The 19,250-nt window shown below is 38.6% G+C and overlaps 1 protein-coding gene across 3 annotated transcripts in view; it reads left to right on the top strand.

Annotated features, from left to right (window-relative positions):
• The window catches only part of KCTD20 (potassium channel tetramerization domain containing 20), a 28,892-nt gene that overhangs the window by 5,266 nt on the left and 4,376 nt on the right, over positions 1–19,250 (top strand). For 2 of the 3 annotated variants that reach the window (XM_060109618.1, XM_060109619.1), the window contains exons 2-7: positions 9,827–10,032; positions 12,629–12,902; positions 15,301–15,403; positions 15,764–15,884; positions 16,982–17,179; positions 18,576–18,686. In XM_060109618.1, coding sequence (XP_059965601.1) covers positions 9,873–10,032; positions 12,629–12,902; positions 15,301–15,403; positions 15,764–15,884; positions 16,982–17,179; positions 18,576–18,686 — 967 coding nt within the window. In that variant the 5' untranslated portion in view covers positions 9,827–9,872. The remainder of the gene's footprint in view (positions 1–9,826; positions 10,033–12,628; positions 12,903–15,300; positions 15,404–15,763; positions 15,885–16,981; positions 17,180–18,575; positions 18,687–19,250) is intronic. The other variant, XM_060109620.1, reaches the window with a different exon arrangement.

Genomic DNA, 19,250 nt, shown 5'->3' with positions numbered 1-19,250 from the left:
ACATGGGGGCGGGGCTTACTAACATTTTGGAAAGCACTGGGGTGTAGTAGAAAGATCTGTGACATGATTTGGTTAAGAAGATTATTAAAGAAAGTTCACCTTCCTTAGAATAAAACAGCTAATGATCTACACTTCTATATGAAGATCACAGTCCATACCTTAAAACCATGTAAGACGCCTTCAGTGTTTTTGCCCTAAATCTCTTTTTCTGTGGGAGAGGGTAAAATTTAATTTTTGCAGTTGCATCTGTGTATTCGTTTGCTAGGACTGCCCTAACAAAGTACCACAGACTGTGTGGCTTAAACAACAGAAATTTATTTTCCCACAATCCTGGAGGCTGGAAGCCCAAGTTCAAGGTGTTGGCGGGGTTGGTTTCTTCCAAGGCCTCTCTCCTTGGCTTGGAGGTGGCTGCCTTCTCCTCCCTGTGTCTTCACATGGTCAGTCTTCCCTCTGTGCCTGTATGTGTCCTCATCTCCTCTACTTAAAAGGACACCATTTGTATTGGATTAGGGCCCACCCTAATGACTTCATTTAATCTTAATCACCTCTTTAAGGCCCTATTTCCAGTCACATTCTGAGGATTTAGGGTAACGGACTTCAACATATGAATTTTGAGGGAAACACAATTTAATTTAGCTCATAACAATCTGTTTAGGGCATTAAATGTCAGGTAATCTGAATGTTCCATTGCCCTTATTGTTGAGCACCCTCTGACTTGGGATTTGAGCATCATTCTTTATCCTGTGCCTACCCACCTGTCCTACCTTCTACCTGTTCCTTAGAACCATGCTTGCTGTTGAGTACCCTAAGAAGCACACCATGCCTCCACATTAAGCCCTTGTGTTGGATTTAAAGCTACCAAGATTATTCTGTCATCCTATTGAATAATCTGCTTGAGAAACTATTTCATGTTTTTAACCTGAATTCCTAATTTGTCTTATATTCCTAATATTTCTTCTTTAATCTAGACGGAAAAATGTCCAAATCTCTTTAGTAATATATCATTTTCTTCTGAAACTTTAAAAAATTTCTTTTAAACTGTCCTAAGCTTTAAAAATACTCCAACATTTTCTTGAAGAGTTCCCTGTTTTTACAGATACATTTTCCTTTCTCATTTTAAAAGTAATAACACATTCATTTTAGAGACTTTGGCATACTCAATAAAACAATTTTTAAAAATCACATATGATAAGCCTACAATTAAGGGAGAATAGTTGTTTATATTTTTAATCTTTTATTCTGTGACTATATTTATTGTTTCAACCTGCCCTTTTTTTTTTTTTTTTTTTGCGGTACGCGGGCCTCTCACTGTTGTGGCCTCCCCCGTTGCGGAGCACAGGCTCCGGACGCGCAGGCTCAGCGGCCATGGCTCACGGGCCCAGCCGCTCCGCGGCATATGGGATCCTCCCAGACCGGGGCACGAACCCGTATCCCCTGCATCGGCAGGCGGACTCTCAACCACTTGCGCCACCAGGGAGGCCCTCAACCTGCCCTTTTTAAGTCTAGTTTATCAATACTGTTTCATGCTATTTTAGTTATTATTCTAAAACTGTTTTAGCCTTTCAATGTGGTGAATTATATTGATTTTAGAATGTTAAGTCAACCTTTGCCATATGTATTATCCTTTTTGATGTATCTGGGTTTGATTTTTTAATAATTTGTATAGGATTTTGTGCTTATGAGAAAAAGTCATCTGTAATGCTTTTTGGTAATGTTCTTGTCAAGTTTTGGGTCAGTATTATGCTGGCCTCAGAAAATGAATTGGGATATAGACCCTCTTTTTCTGTTCTCTGGAAGCGTTTGTATAAGATTGATGTAATTTCTTCCTTAAAGGCATGAAAGAATTTGCTAGTCAGGCCACTTGGTCCTGAAGTTTTCTTTGAAGTACGGTTTTAACTATGGAGTATGGTTCTGTGTAGTATTTATATATCATCAAAATAATCTATGTCATCTATCTACTTGTATATAAATATACACATGTATATATTAAGCTGCTTATTGAAGGGAGTTGGTGTATACATTGTGGAGACTGGACTAGGCCATCAGGAACGGCAGGCTGGGACTCTTGGGCAGGAGTTGAAGCCGCATTCCAGTCAAATTTCTTCTTCCTCAGAGAAACCTCAGTTCTGCCCTTAAAGCCTTTCAGTTGGTTGGATCAGGCCCACCCACATTATCTAGGATAATCTTCCTTACTTAAACTAAAATGATTAAAGACTTTAATCACATCCACCAAATACCTTCACAGTAACACGCAGATTAGTGTTTGACTGAATAACTAGGACTGTAGTCTCGAGGGTTGCTGTATAAAACTGACCATCACGGCTTCTCTGCAGTCTTGGCTATCTTACTAGTTGTCTAATGCCTTCAAACAGATGGGGTTTTTTTTTGGTTTTTGTTTTCTGTTTTACCCATCCCATTCTGATGGATGCATTATTCCAGGGCATAGGACTTGCCAATGCGTGGAAGTCACGGTGGGTGTGGGGAGGAAGGCAGACTTCAGCTCGGCACAAGGAAAAAAATTTTTTTTCCCTTGAGGATTGCTGGCCACCAGTAGGGTAGCTAAGCAAGAGATTCTTTATTTTGGGATATTTTTAGGTAGACTGGACTGAATTAATAGAAGTGTTTTTGTAGTCCTAGATGGAAGGTGATTGGGACCCAGATTTTTTTTTGAGATTTATGATTGGTAAAATTGGGGGGGGGGGAAATTGGGAGCCCATCATCAGGTTGCCAGCCTTTTAGGACACTAAAAAAAAAATCTGACTATCATTTTCTGTCACCATTATGTTGTAAAAGAAAAGACATTTAATATCAGAAAAGAAGTAAAGATTTAATTTAGGCACCAAGAAAGCATTACACTAATATATACCATAATTTTCAATTCACATTTTAATATTTTTGAAATCAGGCTTTAATATAATAGTGCTTTCCTGAAACACTGTTATTATATTGATGTCTTAGTCAATGTCACGTGTCTTAGAACTGGGATAATAATTGTGTGTGTGTATGCCCGCCCCCATGTGTTACATCATCTCCACTATCCTCATTTTTGCTAAGAATCGGTGAAAACTTTTGATGCTAATTGATACTGGTCCTTGAACCATCTTCTGACACAGTGATTTTGGATTGTCCCCAGAATTTTCAGTGTTTGTTCTATTGCTACAGTACTGATCCATGGATCTGTCCCCTAAGACCTTCCAATCTTTTCTTACTGTACAAAAACTTAGCTCTTTCTTATAAAATGGCCTACTGTATTGAGTAATACGTTTAAAATTTTTAAAATTGCACTCCCTTGTACTCTTTAAAGACATTATTGCTAATAGTATATCTCTTGGATATTTCCTGGAAGTTTGCCATTAAGTAATCTTTAACAGCTTGTGTATCTCCTCCTATAGAGGGTTTTAGATAATAGCAAGCAGAAGAGTGCCCTGGACATTAGGGACCTCATATGTTGACTGGCTTTTTCTTAGGAGTCATGAGCTTTGCCTGGTCTGTTATGTACCTTGGATTGTTCCTAGCTTAAAGGTGTCATTAGAATGACCATAACTAGTTGAATCCATCAAAAGATAGAAGCACCTGTGTGGAAATTACAGAATTTGATCTACCCTGTTTTTAGGTAATAAAGTTGAAAGTTACAGCAGAATTAGGTAAGGTCTTAATTTGAACTCGGGGAACTCAGATTGTAAAATCACCCCCTATCTGGAGTTAATTGATTTAGAGGTCATCTCAAAGCAACTATTTAAACAGAAAAGGTGCTAGGTGTGCCTGTTACTGGCACAGAAAGGTCATATGTCCTGGCTCCAGATCTTGGGCTTGAAATCATATCTCCAAACCTGTGAAACTTACGTAGAATTCATGAAGTAAATCAGACCTATAAGGAGAGGTAACACAGCTTAAGGGTAACATGCATTTGACTCTGGAGCCAGAAGCCTGGGTTTTGAAGCCTGGCTCTACTATTTATTAGCTATGTGACTGTGGGAACTTAACCTCTTTCTTCCTCAGTTTCCTCATCTGTAAATAGGGGTAATAATAGTACCTACTTCATAAAAGTTTTTTTTTTGAGTATTAAGTTAAATAATATAAAGTACATAGAATAATATGTAGCACATGATATATGTTAAATCAGTGAAGTTTAAGTCCATCTGGACTTAAGATGGAATGTTTGTGGTGATTCGGCATATTGAAGAATCTCAACTGATTGATTTGGTTCCAGTGTAAAATGTGTCCTTGAGTAACTGGGTTTAGATTTGATTATTAGTTTAAGGATATAAGAAAACTTTTCATTTTGAAAGGGTGTTGCAATATTTAAGAACTTCTTGAGATATACTAGATTCAAAAGTTTACTTTTTTAGAATTTACTAAAGGTTTTTTGAGTACTTAAAGATTTGCTTGGGAAGCAATTAAAGTGCTAAAACAAGAAAAGAGAACATATTAAGATGAAAAGTATAGTTTAAAATGTTTGGCAATATCAAACTTAGGATCGTGGTTTTAGGGGATTAAACTATATTTGTCTTATTTTATATTTTAAACTGAGTAGTGAGTAAAAATGTTATTGTTATTTAAGTCTTTTTTAAATAGGTAATTTGATAAAGTTGTAAAGGAAACTGTTTAAAGGCCTTTAGACAGTTATAAATTGAATGTAAGTTCTTAAGTCTTAATTTAAATCCAGGTAACTGTAATATAGTCTCTTCTGGCACAAAAGCTGTTCTTGGGCATAAGTTATATTGACAAAAAGGTACTAAGGGCCGTAAGTTAGGGATGTCAAGTAGAGAAGACAGGAAAATATATCCAAGCGGTTATAATCTTGTCACTACTGTCCTTGTGCTTTTATCTGCCAGCTTGCTAGCCTGGCCTCAGCAATTCATAGAGGAAAATGAAGGAGAAGGGATGTGGAATCAGAGGCGTTCCTGCCATTCTGTGGAATTGGAATGCCCTCTTCTCTCCTTTATCTCTTCTCTTGTTACGGCTTTCTTCCAAGGTAGACATGAGGAAGAGAAATGGTTCTGGCAACAGATATCTTCAAATGTTATGCCTTGCCCAACTTGTGTAGTTTTTTTGCCTTAAATTCTATTTCCTAGCCTATTAATGTAGCTTCACCAAGTTCTTAGGTATTTCCCTTTTCTCCCCATCCTTTGCACATTTTTCTGTTGGGTTAGTTTCATGCATTTTCATAAGCCCTTGAATATTGTGAAAATAACTCTTTGTAAAAGTCTGTTGCAAATACAATTTTTCAAGTTTTTTTTTTCCTTTATAGGATTCCTTGCCATACAAAAGTTTAAAAAAAATTTTATAGTCAGATTTGTCTTTCTCTTCTTTTTTAGCTTTTGGGTTTTTTGGTCTTGATTAAAAAGGCCTTCCTACTCTAAGTTTGTAATCTCCTAGAATATTCTTCAAAAAGAATATTGTTGTGATTCAGTCTCTCATTCATGAGATGAAAGGGTATACCAGATGAGTTGTTCCCAAACATAGCTAGTCCACAGGATCAGCTGAGGAGTTTGTTAAAAATTCACATTCTTGGGACTTCCCCGGCAGTCCAGTGGTTAAGACTCCGCACTTCCACTGCAGGGGCACGGGTTCGATCCCTGGTCGGGGAACTAAGATCCCACATGAAAAAAAAATTCACATTCTCAGATCCACCCTAGACCTACTAAATCAGAATCTCTGGGGAATAGGGCCCAAGAATGTTTTTAACAAGTTCCGCTAGGTGATTCTGATTATCAGCTAGACTTGAGAACCACTGGACAAAATAATCACTAAGGTCTCTTCTGATCCTAAAATATCACTTTTCTGTATTATGTAACTCTTGTGTTTCACATTCTCAACAACTAGGATTGTAAGCTCTTTGAAGGTAGGCAGGACTGTGTCTTAGGTACTACCCTTCTTGCTGTTAACCCACTGAGATCCTTTCATGCCTAGACAATTTCAATAACCTCTTACTCTTCTAGTCCACCTGTGGTTGTATTTATCTTAAAGCAACATGTTGAACATGACACTTCTCTGTGTAAAAACTTTGGCTACAAGACAAAGTCCTAACTTTATTTTACTTTATAACTCAAGGCCTCCATAAGCTAGCTCCAGCTTGGTTTTCAACCTTATCTTCTAGGGCTGTTGTATACAGCCATCTAAGTTGTGCGTTGTACAGCTCCTTAAATGATGGTGTGCATGGGGTTCCCTGAAGTCGTATGGTATGGTGATTCTGATTTCTCCCACCCTTCACTCTAACCTGGTTGCTCTCCCCACAGCCCACACTCCTTCATATAGTATAAAGCCTGTTCACGCTTACTTTCCTGCTTGTTATACACCATTCACCCTGTCTAAAATGCTCTTTCCTTTTTTCTCTATCAAAGTTCTACCTATTAACATCTAAGAGTGGAGTATTAAACAGCCATTAAAAAGAATGAGGAAGACTTCTAATCACTCCTATGGAGTGAGTTTGAGATATATTGTTAAGTAAAAATAGCAAAGTACAGAACTGGATATGGTATTCCATCTTTTGTATAAGAAAAAGAAGAATTAAGAACTTATATGTATATACACACATTATGCTTATTTCTATAAATAGAAACATGAAAGATAAACAAATTAATAAAACTAGTTATCTGTAGGGAATAGCTAGGAAAATATTGGAGGGAAAGGGGAAGGGAGAGACACTTCTCTGAGCATTCCTTTTCTGTAACACTAACTTTTGAAGAATGTAAATGTTTTACATATTCAAAAATTAAATTTAAAAATAATGAAAAATAAGCTATAATTGAGTGTTAGAAAATGAACCTAAATTACAGGACATACAAAGAAAAAATAAAAATAAAATAACTTGAATGTAGCACACTGACTGTACATCCCTAGTGGGGTATACTTTAAGGACAAAAAGAATTGACCCCCAAAAGACTTAAACTCAGTAGGTTTATTGTTAGTAATATTAATGTTATAATTTAAAAACTATGAACCAAGATTTTCATTGTGAGAGAAAAGATATAGTACTAATATAAAGTAAGTAAAAAAACCATAATGTTGAATTTGAGTTGAAAATATCAATATAAACTCTTTCTTTTTTTTTTTTTTTTTTAATCCCCAACTTTGCTTCTAGACCATTTCAGGAGACGATGACATCTCAATAGCTATGAAGACACCTAGTGCTCAGATCCTGATTTATAAATGCTTTTGTCCACTAAAAGGAACAAAGGCTCCAGGGAGGAATAGCTGATTCTAGGTCTGGGTCAGAGATGGTAAAAGGTGAGCTTAGACAAATCTTGTACAAAATAGAATAGAATAGAATAAAATAAAATAAAATTCCTCTCACGCAAAAAAAAAAAAAAATAAAGCTGCTATGAACTTTCATTAAAAAAAGAAAATTCTTGTACAGGAAGTAGCCTCATCAGCCAGTAGAATTAGGGTTAAATGACACAGATGAAGGCTTGAAGGGAACCATATTAGCCATAACTGGGACTATTTATTTATTTATTTTATTTGGTTGTGCTGGGTCTATTTGGTTGTGGCAGGCGGGCTCCTTAGTTGTGGCATGTGGGCTCCTTAGTTTTGGCTCTCAGGCTCCTTAGTTGTGTCATGTGAGTTAGTTGCGGCATGCATGTGGGATCTAGTTCCCTGACCAGGGATCGAACCTGGGCCCCCTGCATTGGGAGCAAAGAGTCTTAACCACTGTGCCACCAGGGAAGTCCCACCTGGGACAATTTGAACCAAAAATTGGACAATTTGAAAAAAAATGATGGTAATGGATTGTTATAATACATTAGATTAAAACAAATCTTTGAGTTCATAATACTTAAAAGGAAGATAAATGGAGAGTGAAGAAATAGTTCTACTTAACAGAAGAATGCTAGACAATAAATGTAGGAGGAATGATAAAATTAGAAAGTCATCATTTTGTAGTCCCAAATGTAATAATTGATTCAGGCAGGAATCATCAATAGATGCTAAAACCACTGGGTGAAAAGTTATTGGGAGATAGGGTATTAGATCTCTCTTTACAATGGATAAACCTATAGTCACCACTTTAACCACATGATCAAGCTTATCCCCTGTAGTGGGATAGCCTGGCATTATGTGCCTCTGATGTGATGGTATTTGGAAGGACTCAACTGTCACCTATACATGTACATATTCTTGTTTAAGAAAATTAAACTTGTATCTAATCACGTGGAAACAATCAGATGGATGTTAGAACTGACCTAGACTTTAAATTTTAAAAAAATTTATTTTTATTTTATTTTTTTATTGAAGTATAGTCTATTTACAATATTGTGTTAGTTTCAGGTGTACAGCAAAGTGATTCAATTATGTTTTTTCAGATTATTTTCCATTACAGTTATTATAAGATACTGAATATAGTTCTGTGTTATATAGTGAGTCCTTGTTGCTTATCTATTTTATGTATAGTAGTTTGTATCTGTTAATCCCATACTCCTAATTTATCCTCCCCCCCTTTCCCCTTTGATAGCCATAAGTTTGTTTTCCATGTCTGTGAGTCTGTCTCTGTTTTGTATATAGGTTCATTTGTATTATTTTTCAAATTCCACATATAAGTGGTTCATAATATTTGTCTTTGGCTTACCTTAGTATGATATTCTCTAGGTCTAACCATGTTGCTGCAAATGGCAATACTTCATTATTTTTTATGGCTGAATAATATTCCATTGTGTGTGTGTAGATATCTACCAGTCATCTGTTGATGGGCCCTTGGGTAGTTTCCATGTCTTGGCTACTGTAAATAGTGCTGCTGTAAACATTTGGTCAACTTCTCAGGTAGCTCTCATGTGGCATTCAGGTTTTAAGATAAACATAAAAGTTAGAGAAAATCACCTCTAGATAGTATGGTTGGGAAAATGAAGTCTTCATATGAGACAAAATCTGAGCTGGGCTCTGAAGTAAAGATAAGATTTTCTCCTCAACTTTTTATTTTGAAACTTTTCAAACCTACAGGAAAATGGAAAAAATATTACAATCAGTAAAATCTTATATATCCGCCAGACTTACCAATGATTATCTGCCTCATTTGTGTGTGAGCCTGTGCTCTCCCACCGCACACATTTTTCTGAATCACTTTAAAGTTACAGACATCACAACACTTCACCCAGTTACTTTAGCAAGCATATTCTGAGAACATTCTCTTAAAAAACACAATACCGTTTTCACATCTAAGAAAATGAACAATTCCATAATACTAATATATAACCCATAATCAAATTTACTCAATTGGCCTCATATTTTCTTTCAGAACCTTTTTTTTGGATCCATAATTCAATCAAGGCTCATTCCTTACATTTGGTTGTTCTGAGTCTTTTAATCTTGCATATTCTATACCACCACCACCCCCCGCAATTTGGGGGGGATTGTTTTGTTTTACATGAAATTGACTTTTTAAAAAAGCCTAGGTCCGAAAAGGGAACACTCCTACACTGTTGGTAGGAATGTAAATTAGTGCAGCCACTATGGAAAGCAGTATGGAGGTTCCATGCTAAAAATAGAGCTACCATATGATCCACTCCTGGGCATATATTCAGAAAAGACAAAAACTCTAATTCAAAAAGATACATGCGGGCTTCCCTGGTGGCACAGTGGTTGAGAGTCCGCCTGCCAATGCAGGGGACACGGGTTCGTGCCAGGTCTGGGAAGATCCCACATGCCACGGAGCGGCTGGGCCCGTGAGCCATGGCCGCTGAGCCTGCGCGTCCGGAGCCTGTGCTCCGCAACGGGAGAGGCCACAACAGTGAGAGGCCCGCGTACCGCAAAATAATAATAATAATAATGAGAGCTGTCTGTCAGTCCTCTAGTTAGGAGAGAGTTCTAAATTATGCATATTCTTGTCTTCCAGGATTTCTCCCTGATCAAGCAGACAGTTCAGGATACACAGTCCGAGGATGAATGTTCACCGTGGCACTGAGAGCGACAGGTTATTGCGGCAGGAGGCCAGCTGCCTGATGGATGAAGCCTCAGCTGCAGCCCAAGAAAAAGAAGCAAATAGCCCGGCTTCTTCTGGTCTTCAAAATCTTGCTTATCCTCTAGGTCCCAGGAATGATGGTACGATGATTAGATCTTGACTTAATGTGGAGGGCTTTCTGACACCTCAGCACCTATTCTGCCCAGAAGGCATAAATGTTCTTAATAAATAAAATATCCAGTTAATTAGCTTCGCTTATATACCACAGTTATATAAATCTGACTATCACAAAAAATCTCCACTTATTTAATCAGTTTAGTACATCTAACTTGGTAATGGTGTAAGAAAAACAGTCTCGGGCTTGGAGTCAGAAGACAGATTCACATTCTAGCTCTGCTCCTTACCAGCTGTAACCATGGACGAGATCCTTAATCTTTCTGAGCCCTGCTTTCTTAATCTAGAAAACAAGGTTGTTAATCATTCTTCTTACCTCACAAGGCTAGAAGACTGTTGAGTTAATGGATGTGAAGGCTCTTGGTAAATTGTCAGGTTCTTTTTAACTTTTAATGAAAACAATAGCAACAATAATAGTAGCAATTACCATTTATTGAGCATTCACTGTGCTAGAAACTTTACTGTTTTTAGATCAAGGGTGGCAAACTGTGGTCAAATCTGAACCACTGCCTGTTTTTGTAAATAAAATTTTGAAACACAGCCATCATGCCCATTTGTTTACATACTGTCTATATGGCTGCTTTCCTGCTATGGTGGCGGAGACTGTGACCCACAAAGCTCAAAATATTTACTTTTTAGCCCTTCACAGAAAGTTTGCTGATCCCTGCTTAGATTAATCCTCCTGTTACAGATGAGGAAACTGAGGCTTCAGAAGCTTAGGCATAACTTGCTCAGGTTCACACTGCCAGGAGGTAGGGGACTGGGTGGGATTTAAACCTCTGTCTTTCCGGCCAGCGTTCGCTGTTATTTTATACATATCAACGGACAAAAAAGCAGAGTGTGACTGCCACCCTAGAGTGCCCCATTATGGAGAATTTATGCAGTGAGTCTCTTTTCCTACTCACCCACTTAAGCAGGGTGGAATCTGAGGCATCCTTCAGGAATCAACCCAATTTAATTGCATCATAGCTGGGGGAAAATCAAGTGCTCTAAAGAACTGAATAAGTTAGGTGCCTACTTTCATTTTTAAGCATAGCACTTCGAGTGTTGAAAGCCTGTCTTGGTGATGAAAGCATTTCTTGCTACAAGCTTGCCCATGGATTGTGTGGAAACTTAGCTCTTTGTAAGTTGAAAATTGATCAGAAGCTCTAGGATATGATCCCTAAACAGGTTTTTGGTCTAGATTTTGGTTTCCTTTTCTCTAGAAGCAAATGGGGAAAAAATTGAGTGTACTCTAGCTAACAATGAATTATTGTATACAAACTTAAAATACATGAAGGGCGGGAGTGAGACATTAAGTTGTATCTATAATATTTTATTTCTTTCCAATGTAGGAAAATGTTAGCTAGCCAAATCTAGGTGATGTATACATATTGTATTAACTCTGCTTTGGTATATTTGAAATTTTTCATAAAATAAAAAAACATTATTTTAATATTTTAGGAGAACCCCCTATTTAAAAGAATCTTCTAAAAAAAAGTACAGCTATATAATAAAAACAGCAAACATCAATTTAAAATAAAGAATCTTCTGGTAATCCTTTTGAAAATACTTTTCCCTGATTCTCTTCTGTGTACATCCAGACTTCAGGTATTTAGTTTTAAGCCTGTTTACATGATGTGGTATTAATACATTTTTAAGTGCTCTCACATACTTTCAGTTGATAGTCAAACCAATCCTGTGAGGTAGGTGGAGTGAATGTTATTTTCATTTTACAGATGATGAATCAGGTTTAGAAAAATCAAATAAATTACTTAAAGAAAATGGCTCTTTGGTGATACTAGGACAAAAACTCAGATTCCATGAATGAATCCTAATCCAAGACCATATGCACTGGAACTTTTCTGTTGAGAGCAAGACCTGCCTGTTCAAAAAACGGTGTTGGTAATGTTAGGATTCTCCTATGCGTAGTGAAAATGCATTTTTCAGTGAATTTCTAGGAGAAGTGACAATTAGAGACTATCACTATCCTTTCTGGAAAATAACATTTAGAAACGTTTTCTAAGAATGTGAAAAACAAATAGTTTTGGCTAACAGAGTTATCAAGTTCCTTAAATAAAACACAGGAAATATGAGTGTTATTTAGAGATAGAAGTGAAAACGGAAATAAAGCGATGCCTCTGTGAAACAAGACTAGGGAAGGTTAAGCAGTATGGCAGAGGATTGCTTGTTTTCCACAGAAATGCTTCTCTAGTGTTTAATTATTTTTAACCATGTGTGTAGTTTACTTTAAAATTGTTTAATCGTTCTATTTTAAAGTGTAGGCATTATTGCCTTGATTCTCTCCTCCCCAGCGCGCGCGCGTGTGCACGCGTGCGCGTGCGCACACACACACACACACAGAGAGAAGGAAAAGTTCAGGGGGATCCAGTATGAGTCTCTAGTTTGTGTTTTTTCTTTACGTGTTTTAGGCAAGAGTTTTTGCATAAGGATACTTAAAGTTTGGGGTTTTTTGTTTGTGTCATGGTTTTTGTTCTTGTTTTTTTTTAAGAGGACGAGGTTTATTTTTCCCCAGGGCTTTCTGCTGTGGAGTTATTTTGGTTTGTTTGTGTGATCTTTTAGACCTTCCACTTGACTCTGCCTCTCAGCCAGCAAATCCTCAGTTCCCTCACATGATGCCACTTCCTGAAGACATCAAAGGCTCTTGCTTCCAAAGTGGGACTAAACGGAACCATGAACCCTTCATCGCTCCAGAACGATTTGGAAACAGCACTGTGGGCTTTGGCAGTAACATTCATTCTCAGGCACCAGAGAAAGTGACACTTCTCGTAGATGGCACACGTTTTGTTGTCAATCCACAAATTTTCACTGCTCATCCGGATACCATGTTGGGAAGGTAATTGATAATTTCCTTCCAAATTCACTCTGTTCTCTGTGAATAGAAACACCTGCTGTTTGCCTTGCATTAGATTTGAGAATAAAAACATTTCATTGCTTATTCTACCTTCATACTTCTGCGAGACAGAGGACATAAAAACCTTATATGTGTTGGTGATTTTGGGGGGTGGGTACCTTCATTTACAAAGCCAGTATAGTGAAATAACCCCCCCTACAAAAGGGAGTGCAAAAAGGTCCAAATGGTGTCAATTTCTAATGCCTCCACTACTATTCAAGTTTTCTGAAACTGGATCTTTGTATCTGGCTGTTTTGTTTGACGATTGCTCTCTTAATTCTTCGTGTTCCTTCCTCTGTGTTGCTTCATTCAGACTATAATCTTACCCTCCCTCACCATCTCCTGCCTCCAGCTTTTTAGGGTTAGAGTTTAGGAATGGAAGGAGTCTACTGAGGAGGAGCGCTGTCCAGGAAGTACTTTTAGAGCCTGGGCTGGGAGTTAGAAGATCTCTTTCTGGCCAACAGTAGACCTTAACATGAAGAGCAGATTGGGATAAGAGTAAAATAATTTGAGTGTATACACACACAAACATTTGGCTTTTGAGGATTTCATCTAGTACTTGAAAGTGGATCTAACCTCACTCCGACTTTGAACTAATTTGAACTGAATTAGAAACCAGAATGGACCACACTAACTTGCTGAATTTTAGGCTGAGTGGACTCTAGCTGTTCAAATATGTGTGTACTTAAACATATACATACAAATTCATGATGAACCATTTTTAACCAGAGCCAAACCTATATATTTCTTAAACATCTGAATTAAGATTAAGATAGAAGATTAAAACATTTTCTAAATTGGCCCTGTATCAGACTTGACTTCATGTCCTCAGTCTTGGTATCGCCACCATTTCCCCCCAGGCCCTTCCTTCCAGAAAGGCACTCCTCAGGGTAGGCTGTCTGCCTGAAGTAGGTTGCCTCCAAAAGTAGCGCTCAAGAAAAGCAAAGCAAGCATTTTCTGGGTAATAGACCCCTTTATCTACATGGTTCATCAGCTGAGTCAGCCGAGGTCATGAATTCTGAGTTTCTTAGGTTTGTTCTGTCCTGTGGCTATGTAAAGTATTCATAAGCCTGGCCAGTGAGTTTACACATGTGGGCCACTGGTCACAAGGGGGACAAACTAAGAAGCTGAGAATGGATTAATGCAGATCCATGCCACTACTGGATGAATGACTCTGAGGGGGGATTATATTTATGGCATGTTGTTCACTATTTTGATTCATAGCTGTCTCGGCTACGCTTCAACCAGAACATTCCAGAAAAATGTCAGCATCCTTTGAGGACAACTTTTATCTAAATGGATTTCTTATGTATGGTGTAGTGATTTGGAAAGCACTTGAGTCTTTTTCAGACCTTGGAAAACAGCCAGTTCAGGGTGGAGGATAACAGTTTTGAACAGTTGGACAGCAGGGCTTCCCAACAGGTTAAGGAAGGAAAAGGCAGTGAGTCCCCAGTGGGCCAGCTGAAGATACCAGCACCTGCCCTGTCCTGGCTTCTCCATCCACAGCTCCTACAGAGATATGCAGCAGGAGTAGTAGAAGTCATGGGGCCAGTTTTACTGGAGGGTATCTGAGAGAGAGAGGAAGGATGGGAAAAGATGAATATAAAAGCAAGACTTCCTCCCTGTGCCCTCGTGAGCTCTGAATTCATGCCCAGAGCAGGCCTGCCTCTCTGAAATATGTCAAATTGCTGATGATCCTAATACCTACCCTCCTTTTCTACTTGACCTGAAATTCCCGTCATTAGTTACTCCTTGGATTGAGGAAGGGCATTTTTTCCAGAGTTACACCATTAAAATCTACCAGGAAAGGGAAAGCAGTAACATCTGCACCTACTAATACAGATTCATCTATCAGATTAGATATTGAAAAGCAAAACTCAGAAATATCAAGGATGGTGTGCTGGATAGGTACATGTTGATGGGTGAGGAGGAGGAGACACTATCTTCCTGAGCTGCCAGTGCGTGGGCAGGTTCCTGGGTGCTGCGGAGGGCGTGAGAGGCGACTGTCACACACTCCAGACGCTTTCCAAGGGCCACCTCTCCAGGTGCTGTTCTACTTTCTTTGCTGTCACAGAAGTTCACTACGGTGAACTGTGAGGGCTTGCTGCTTTGTTCCTCCTTGCACTCAAACACTGAAAGCAATTGCTGCCTTCTTTTCCTATCTGAAGGGAGTTTCCTAAGACTTGAGTGTGTTGTATAGGGGTTGAGTCCTAGTGCTGTGTTTTTAACTTACACTGAAAGAGTGGAACGGAGTCTTCCAGAATGAGGTGAAGAAGGGAGAAGTCTCATCTGTGAAGAATCCTGCTGCAGCGGGTAACATTGTTGCCTGGGTATCTTTCAGGATGTTTGGACCAGGAAGAGAGTACAACTTCACACGGCCCAATGAGAAGGGCGAGTATGAGATTGCCGAAGGAATCAGTGCAACTGTATTTCGAACGGTGCTGGTGTGTAGTGGCCTTCTTGTTACATCGTCTTCCCTGGGGGCGTGCATGGTCAGAAGCCTTGAGAGTTCCATCAGACTGTGTTCTGACTTCAGGGTTTCTCATTTCTAGTTATTGCCTTTCCCGCTTTATTTTCTGTTTTTATAATTCTTAAGTCCTTCTTGCTTGTGTGAGCTCAGTCAAGTATCAAGTTGTGATTAAACATGTCAAGATGGCCAGGAGCCACTTTGCTATCTAATGAATCACCAACTTGGTGATAGTTCTAGTAACCCACCACTTTAATAGAACCAGGAATGAGTAGGGGGTTGAAGAGGGAATTTTTCATGTTGTTCTTTGCCTACATTTCTTCTTCCTAATTTATAGGATTATTACAAAACTGGTATCATCAATTGTCCTGATGGCATCTCTATCCCAGACCTTAGAGATACTTGCGATTATCTCTGTATTAACTTTGACTTCAACACTATCCGATGTCAAGATCTGAGTAAGTACAGGAGAAGCTGCCAGCTGCGTTTGAGCAGCTGAACTTCGAGTGTGCTTGGAATTGACATTTTAAATTACTAAACAGAAAGCGTTTCAAGTGTGGGTTGAAAATCATCTGTAGAGACAGAGACGTGGTACTAACCATTCCCTCTCTTGTTTCAAAGCTCTGTGAGAAGTGGAGTAAACAAGAGAACATGTAGTGGGTTCTAAGTCTAGCTTGACCCTGTGAGTCTCCAAGCTAATTGCTTCCCCTCTTGGGACCTTGGCGTCTCAACTCTTTAACAAATAAGGATACTGATCTCAGATATGAGGGAAGGTTCACTGATAAAGTCACACAACATAAATTGGCTGGGTTCTTCTTACAGTTTATCATTATTAACTTAGTGTTTAAGTGCTTTATATATGTGAACTTGCATAAGTTTCACAATTAACCCGTGAAAGATAGGTAATAATCTCACTTACCAAATGAGAAGATGGAGAAATTAGCTTGTTCAAAGCTCTAAACATTAAAGCTGGGATTAGAACTGATTGTCTGAATATAAACTCCATGCACTTATCATTACCTAGGCTTCCTGAAATGATTTTAAAGTTCTTTGAAGTTCATGGTACATTTCCCTGCATATTCCATGAAGTTCTCTAGATGTGTGGTGTCTCTACTGAGTCTAGTACACACTTAGAGCAAGTCCCTTGGTGTCGCCAAACTTGAGATCATTCCTCTTCTGTGGTACTCTATGAAGTTGTGGTCCAGAGCATCTTCAGAAGAGGTACTATAAAGACTCATCCCCAAATGATGGTTCTGTCTCTTGTAGAATTAATGTTTATGTTCTGACATTGCATGTCAAGACATGTCAAGACATGTCAAGACTGACATTGCATGTCAGTTGATCAGAATGCTCAGGGTTTATTAAACAGGAGGAGATTGGTAGAATGTGAAAAATATCTAACATTATAGCCTTGGAGTAGGAGACATACCCTGCCTTTAAATGGGCCACTTCTCTGGAACGTATCAATGATAAAAGCTGTTACCTCATAGTCTTTTCACTCCAGTAATACCTGCATTTGAGCAGAGAGGATGTTCACTTGCCTTTTGTCTCCCAGGTGCTTTACTGCATGAACTGTCTAATGACGGTGCTCACAAGCAGTTTGATCACTACCTCGAAGAGCTGATCCTGCCCATCATGGTGGGCTGTGCCAAGAAAGGGGAGCGAGAATGCCACATTGTCGTGCTGACGGATGAGGATTCTGTGGACTGGGATGAAGACCACCCCCCACCCATGGGGGAGGAGTATTCCCAAAGTAGGAGCCCCTTGCATGATGTACCTGTTTCCAGCAAGAAATGTGCTGCCCAGAGTGGCAGCTAAATCCTAGAACCAGTGTGACTGTCGCTGTTGAGCCGGTGATGAGCACACTCACCTGGATGAGGGTCTTTCCTGCCGGGGAGCACAGGGAACATCGTTATACTTCCCATGTCTGCCTCTGGTGTCTGGTGCTGTGTCAGTACTGCGGCAGCACATTAAGTGGTGGTGTCATTCTCCTCTCCATTTGTTTCACTTTAAATCCTTTCGAATTGGTAGTAATTCAAAATTCAGAAAATACAAAAGGATATACATTGAAAAGTCTTATTCCCACCCTGCCTCATCTACCCAGTTTTCCTCCTCAGTTTCTTTTATATTCTTCCAGATTTATTCAGTGCACATACATAAGCAATTACATGTTCTTTTCCCAAATGATACCATATTGTAGAGACTGTTCTATATCATGTCTTACATTAAAAGCTTCCACAATCTTTTTTATGGCTGAATAGTATTCCATTGCATGATTGTGCTATAATTGATTTAACCAGTCCTTTTGATGACCATTTAAACTATAAATTATAAATAATGCTGCAGTGAATATCTTTTTAAACAAAGTCTTTCACACATGTATGTCTCTATAGAATAATATTCCTAGAAATGAAATTTCTGTGTCAAAAGCTTTGTGCTTTTATGATTTTGATAAAATTTGCCAAATTCTCTTTCATAAAGGTTGAGCCAGTTTATACTTACAAGACAATATATGATGGGTTTGTTTCCCATATGCTCACCAAGACAGAGTTTCACTGAACTTTTATCTTTGCCACTCTGATAGGTGAAAAACAGCATCTCACTTGAGTTTTAATTTGCATTTCTCACTTCATGAATGAGATTGAACATCTTTTTAAGAGCCATTTTCATTTCCTTTTCTGTTAACTGTAATCATGCCTTTTGCCCATTACAAAATTGGATTGTTAGTCTTTTCCATAATGATTTGTAAAATCTCTCTATTTGTGACCACTCTCTTTATAGATATCAAGGAAATTAGCCCTTTGTAATATGAGTTGCAAATATTTTTCCCAGTTGGTTGTCTTCTTAGCTTTGTTTGGTGTTTTTGGATAAGCAGAGATTTTTTTTTATGTAATCAACTGTATCAGTTTTTCTTTTATGACTTCTAGGTTTTATGTCATATCCAGAAAGGTCTTTCCTACCCTGAGACTATAAAAATTTCTTGTATGGTTTCTTTCTTATGGTTGATTTATTATTTAACATTTAATCTGTGATCCATATGGACTTTTTGGCATCAGGGCTCAGGTCATTAGTCTGAATCTGTTAGCTCATCTCCTTCCTCTTACAGAGGTATTCACTCCGTGACTAACCCCAGATTTTTTTTCCCCCAGTTCTTTATAGCTCTAAGCTCTATAGATTTTTCAAATATATTGAGAATCGGGATGTCGCTAAAACAGTGTTAAAGGAACGGGGCCTGAAAAACATTCGCATTGGAATTGAAGGTAAAGAACATCCCCGTCAATATTCAGCTTGCATGGCTCTTGGAATAGGTTGGATCTATGGCCACAGCTTTTGTCCTTAAAACCTGGCTTCCGAGGGCCTAGAGAATAGACACACATGGAAACTACATTCCTACCCAAGTTCAAAGATTCCTATTTTTGTTTTAGTTTGCCCTTACATTTCCTTGTCATTTTATTTCCAGTTGAAAATGCTTTAAAGCAGCTGTGGGAATAAGTCCCAGTTTACTGCCTCAGGGTAAAGAGCAGTGAGGACTAGGCACTGGGGGGGTAAATGTAGCAGGGCTTGTGGGTTCACCAAGTGGGAGGGCCAGCTGTTTAGCCAACAATCTTGGTGAGGATCTTTCTGGGATCTGGAAGGGTCCTTCTGAAAACTATAACTTGGAGACTCATTTTATTCCACTACATACCTTTGGGGAGTGTCTGGATATATTGACAAAACTGCTTTAAATGATTTGAGCAATGGCTCCCAACCTGTGGTCTCCGTGGAAGGGTATTGGAGACTGATTCCCAGAGAGTGCTGAAGGCATTCTGGTCTCCCCTCCATGG

Source organism: Mesoplodon densirostris, chromosome 10 (assembly GCF_025265405.1).
Source record: "Mesoplodon densirostris isolate mMesDen1 chromosome 10, mMesDen1 primary haplotype, whole genome shotgun sequence".
Classification (NCBI taxonomy): domain Eukaryota; kingdom Metazoa; phylum Chordata; class Mammalia; order Artiodactyla; family Ziphiidae; genus Mesoplodon; species Mesoplodon densirostris.
Note: the sequence above shows the minus strand (reverse complement) of the source record. Positions and strands in the feature narration are given on the sequence as shown.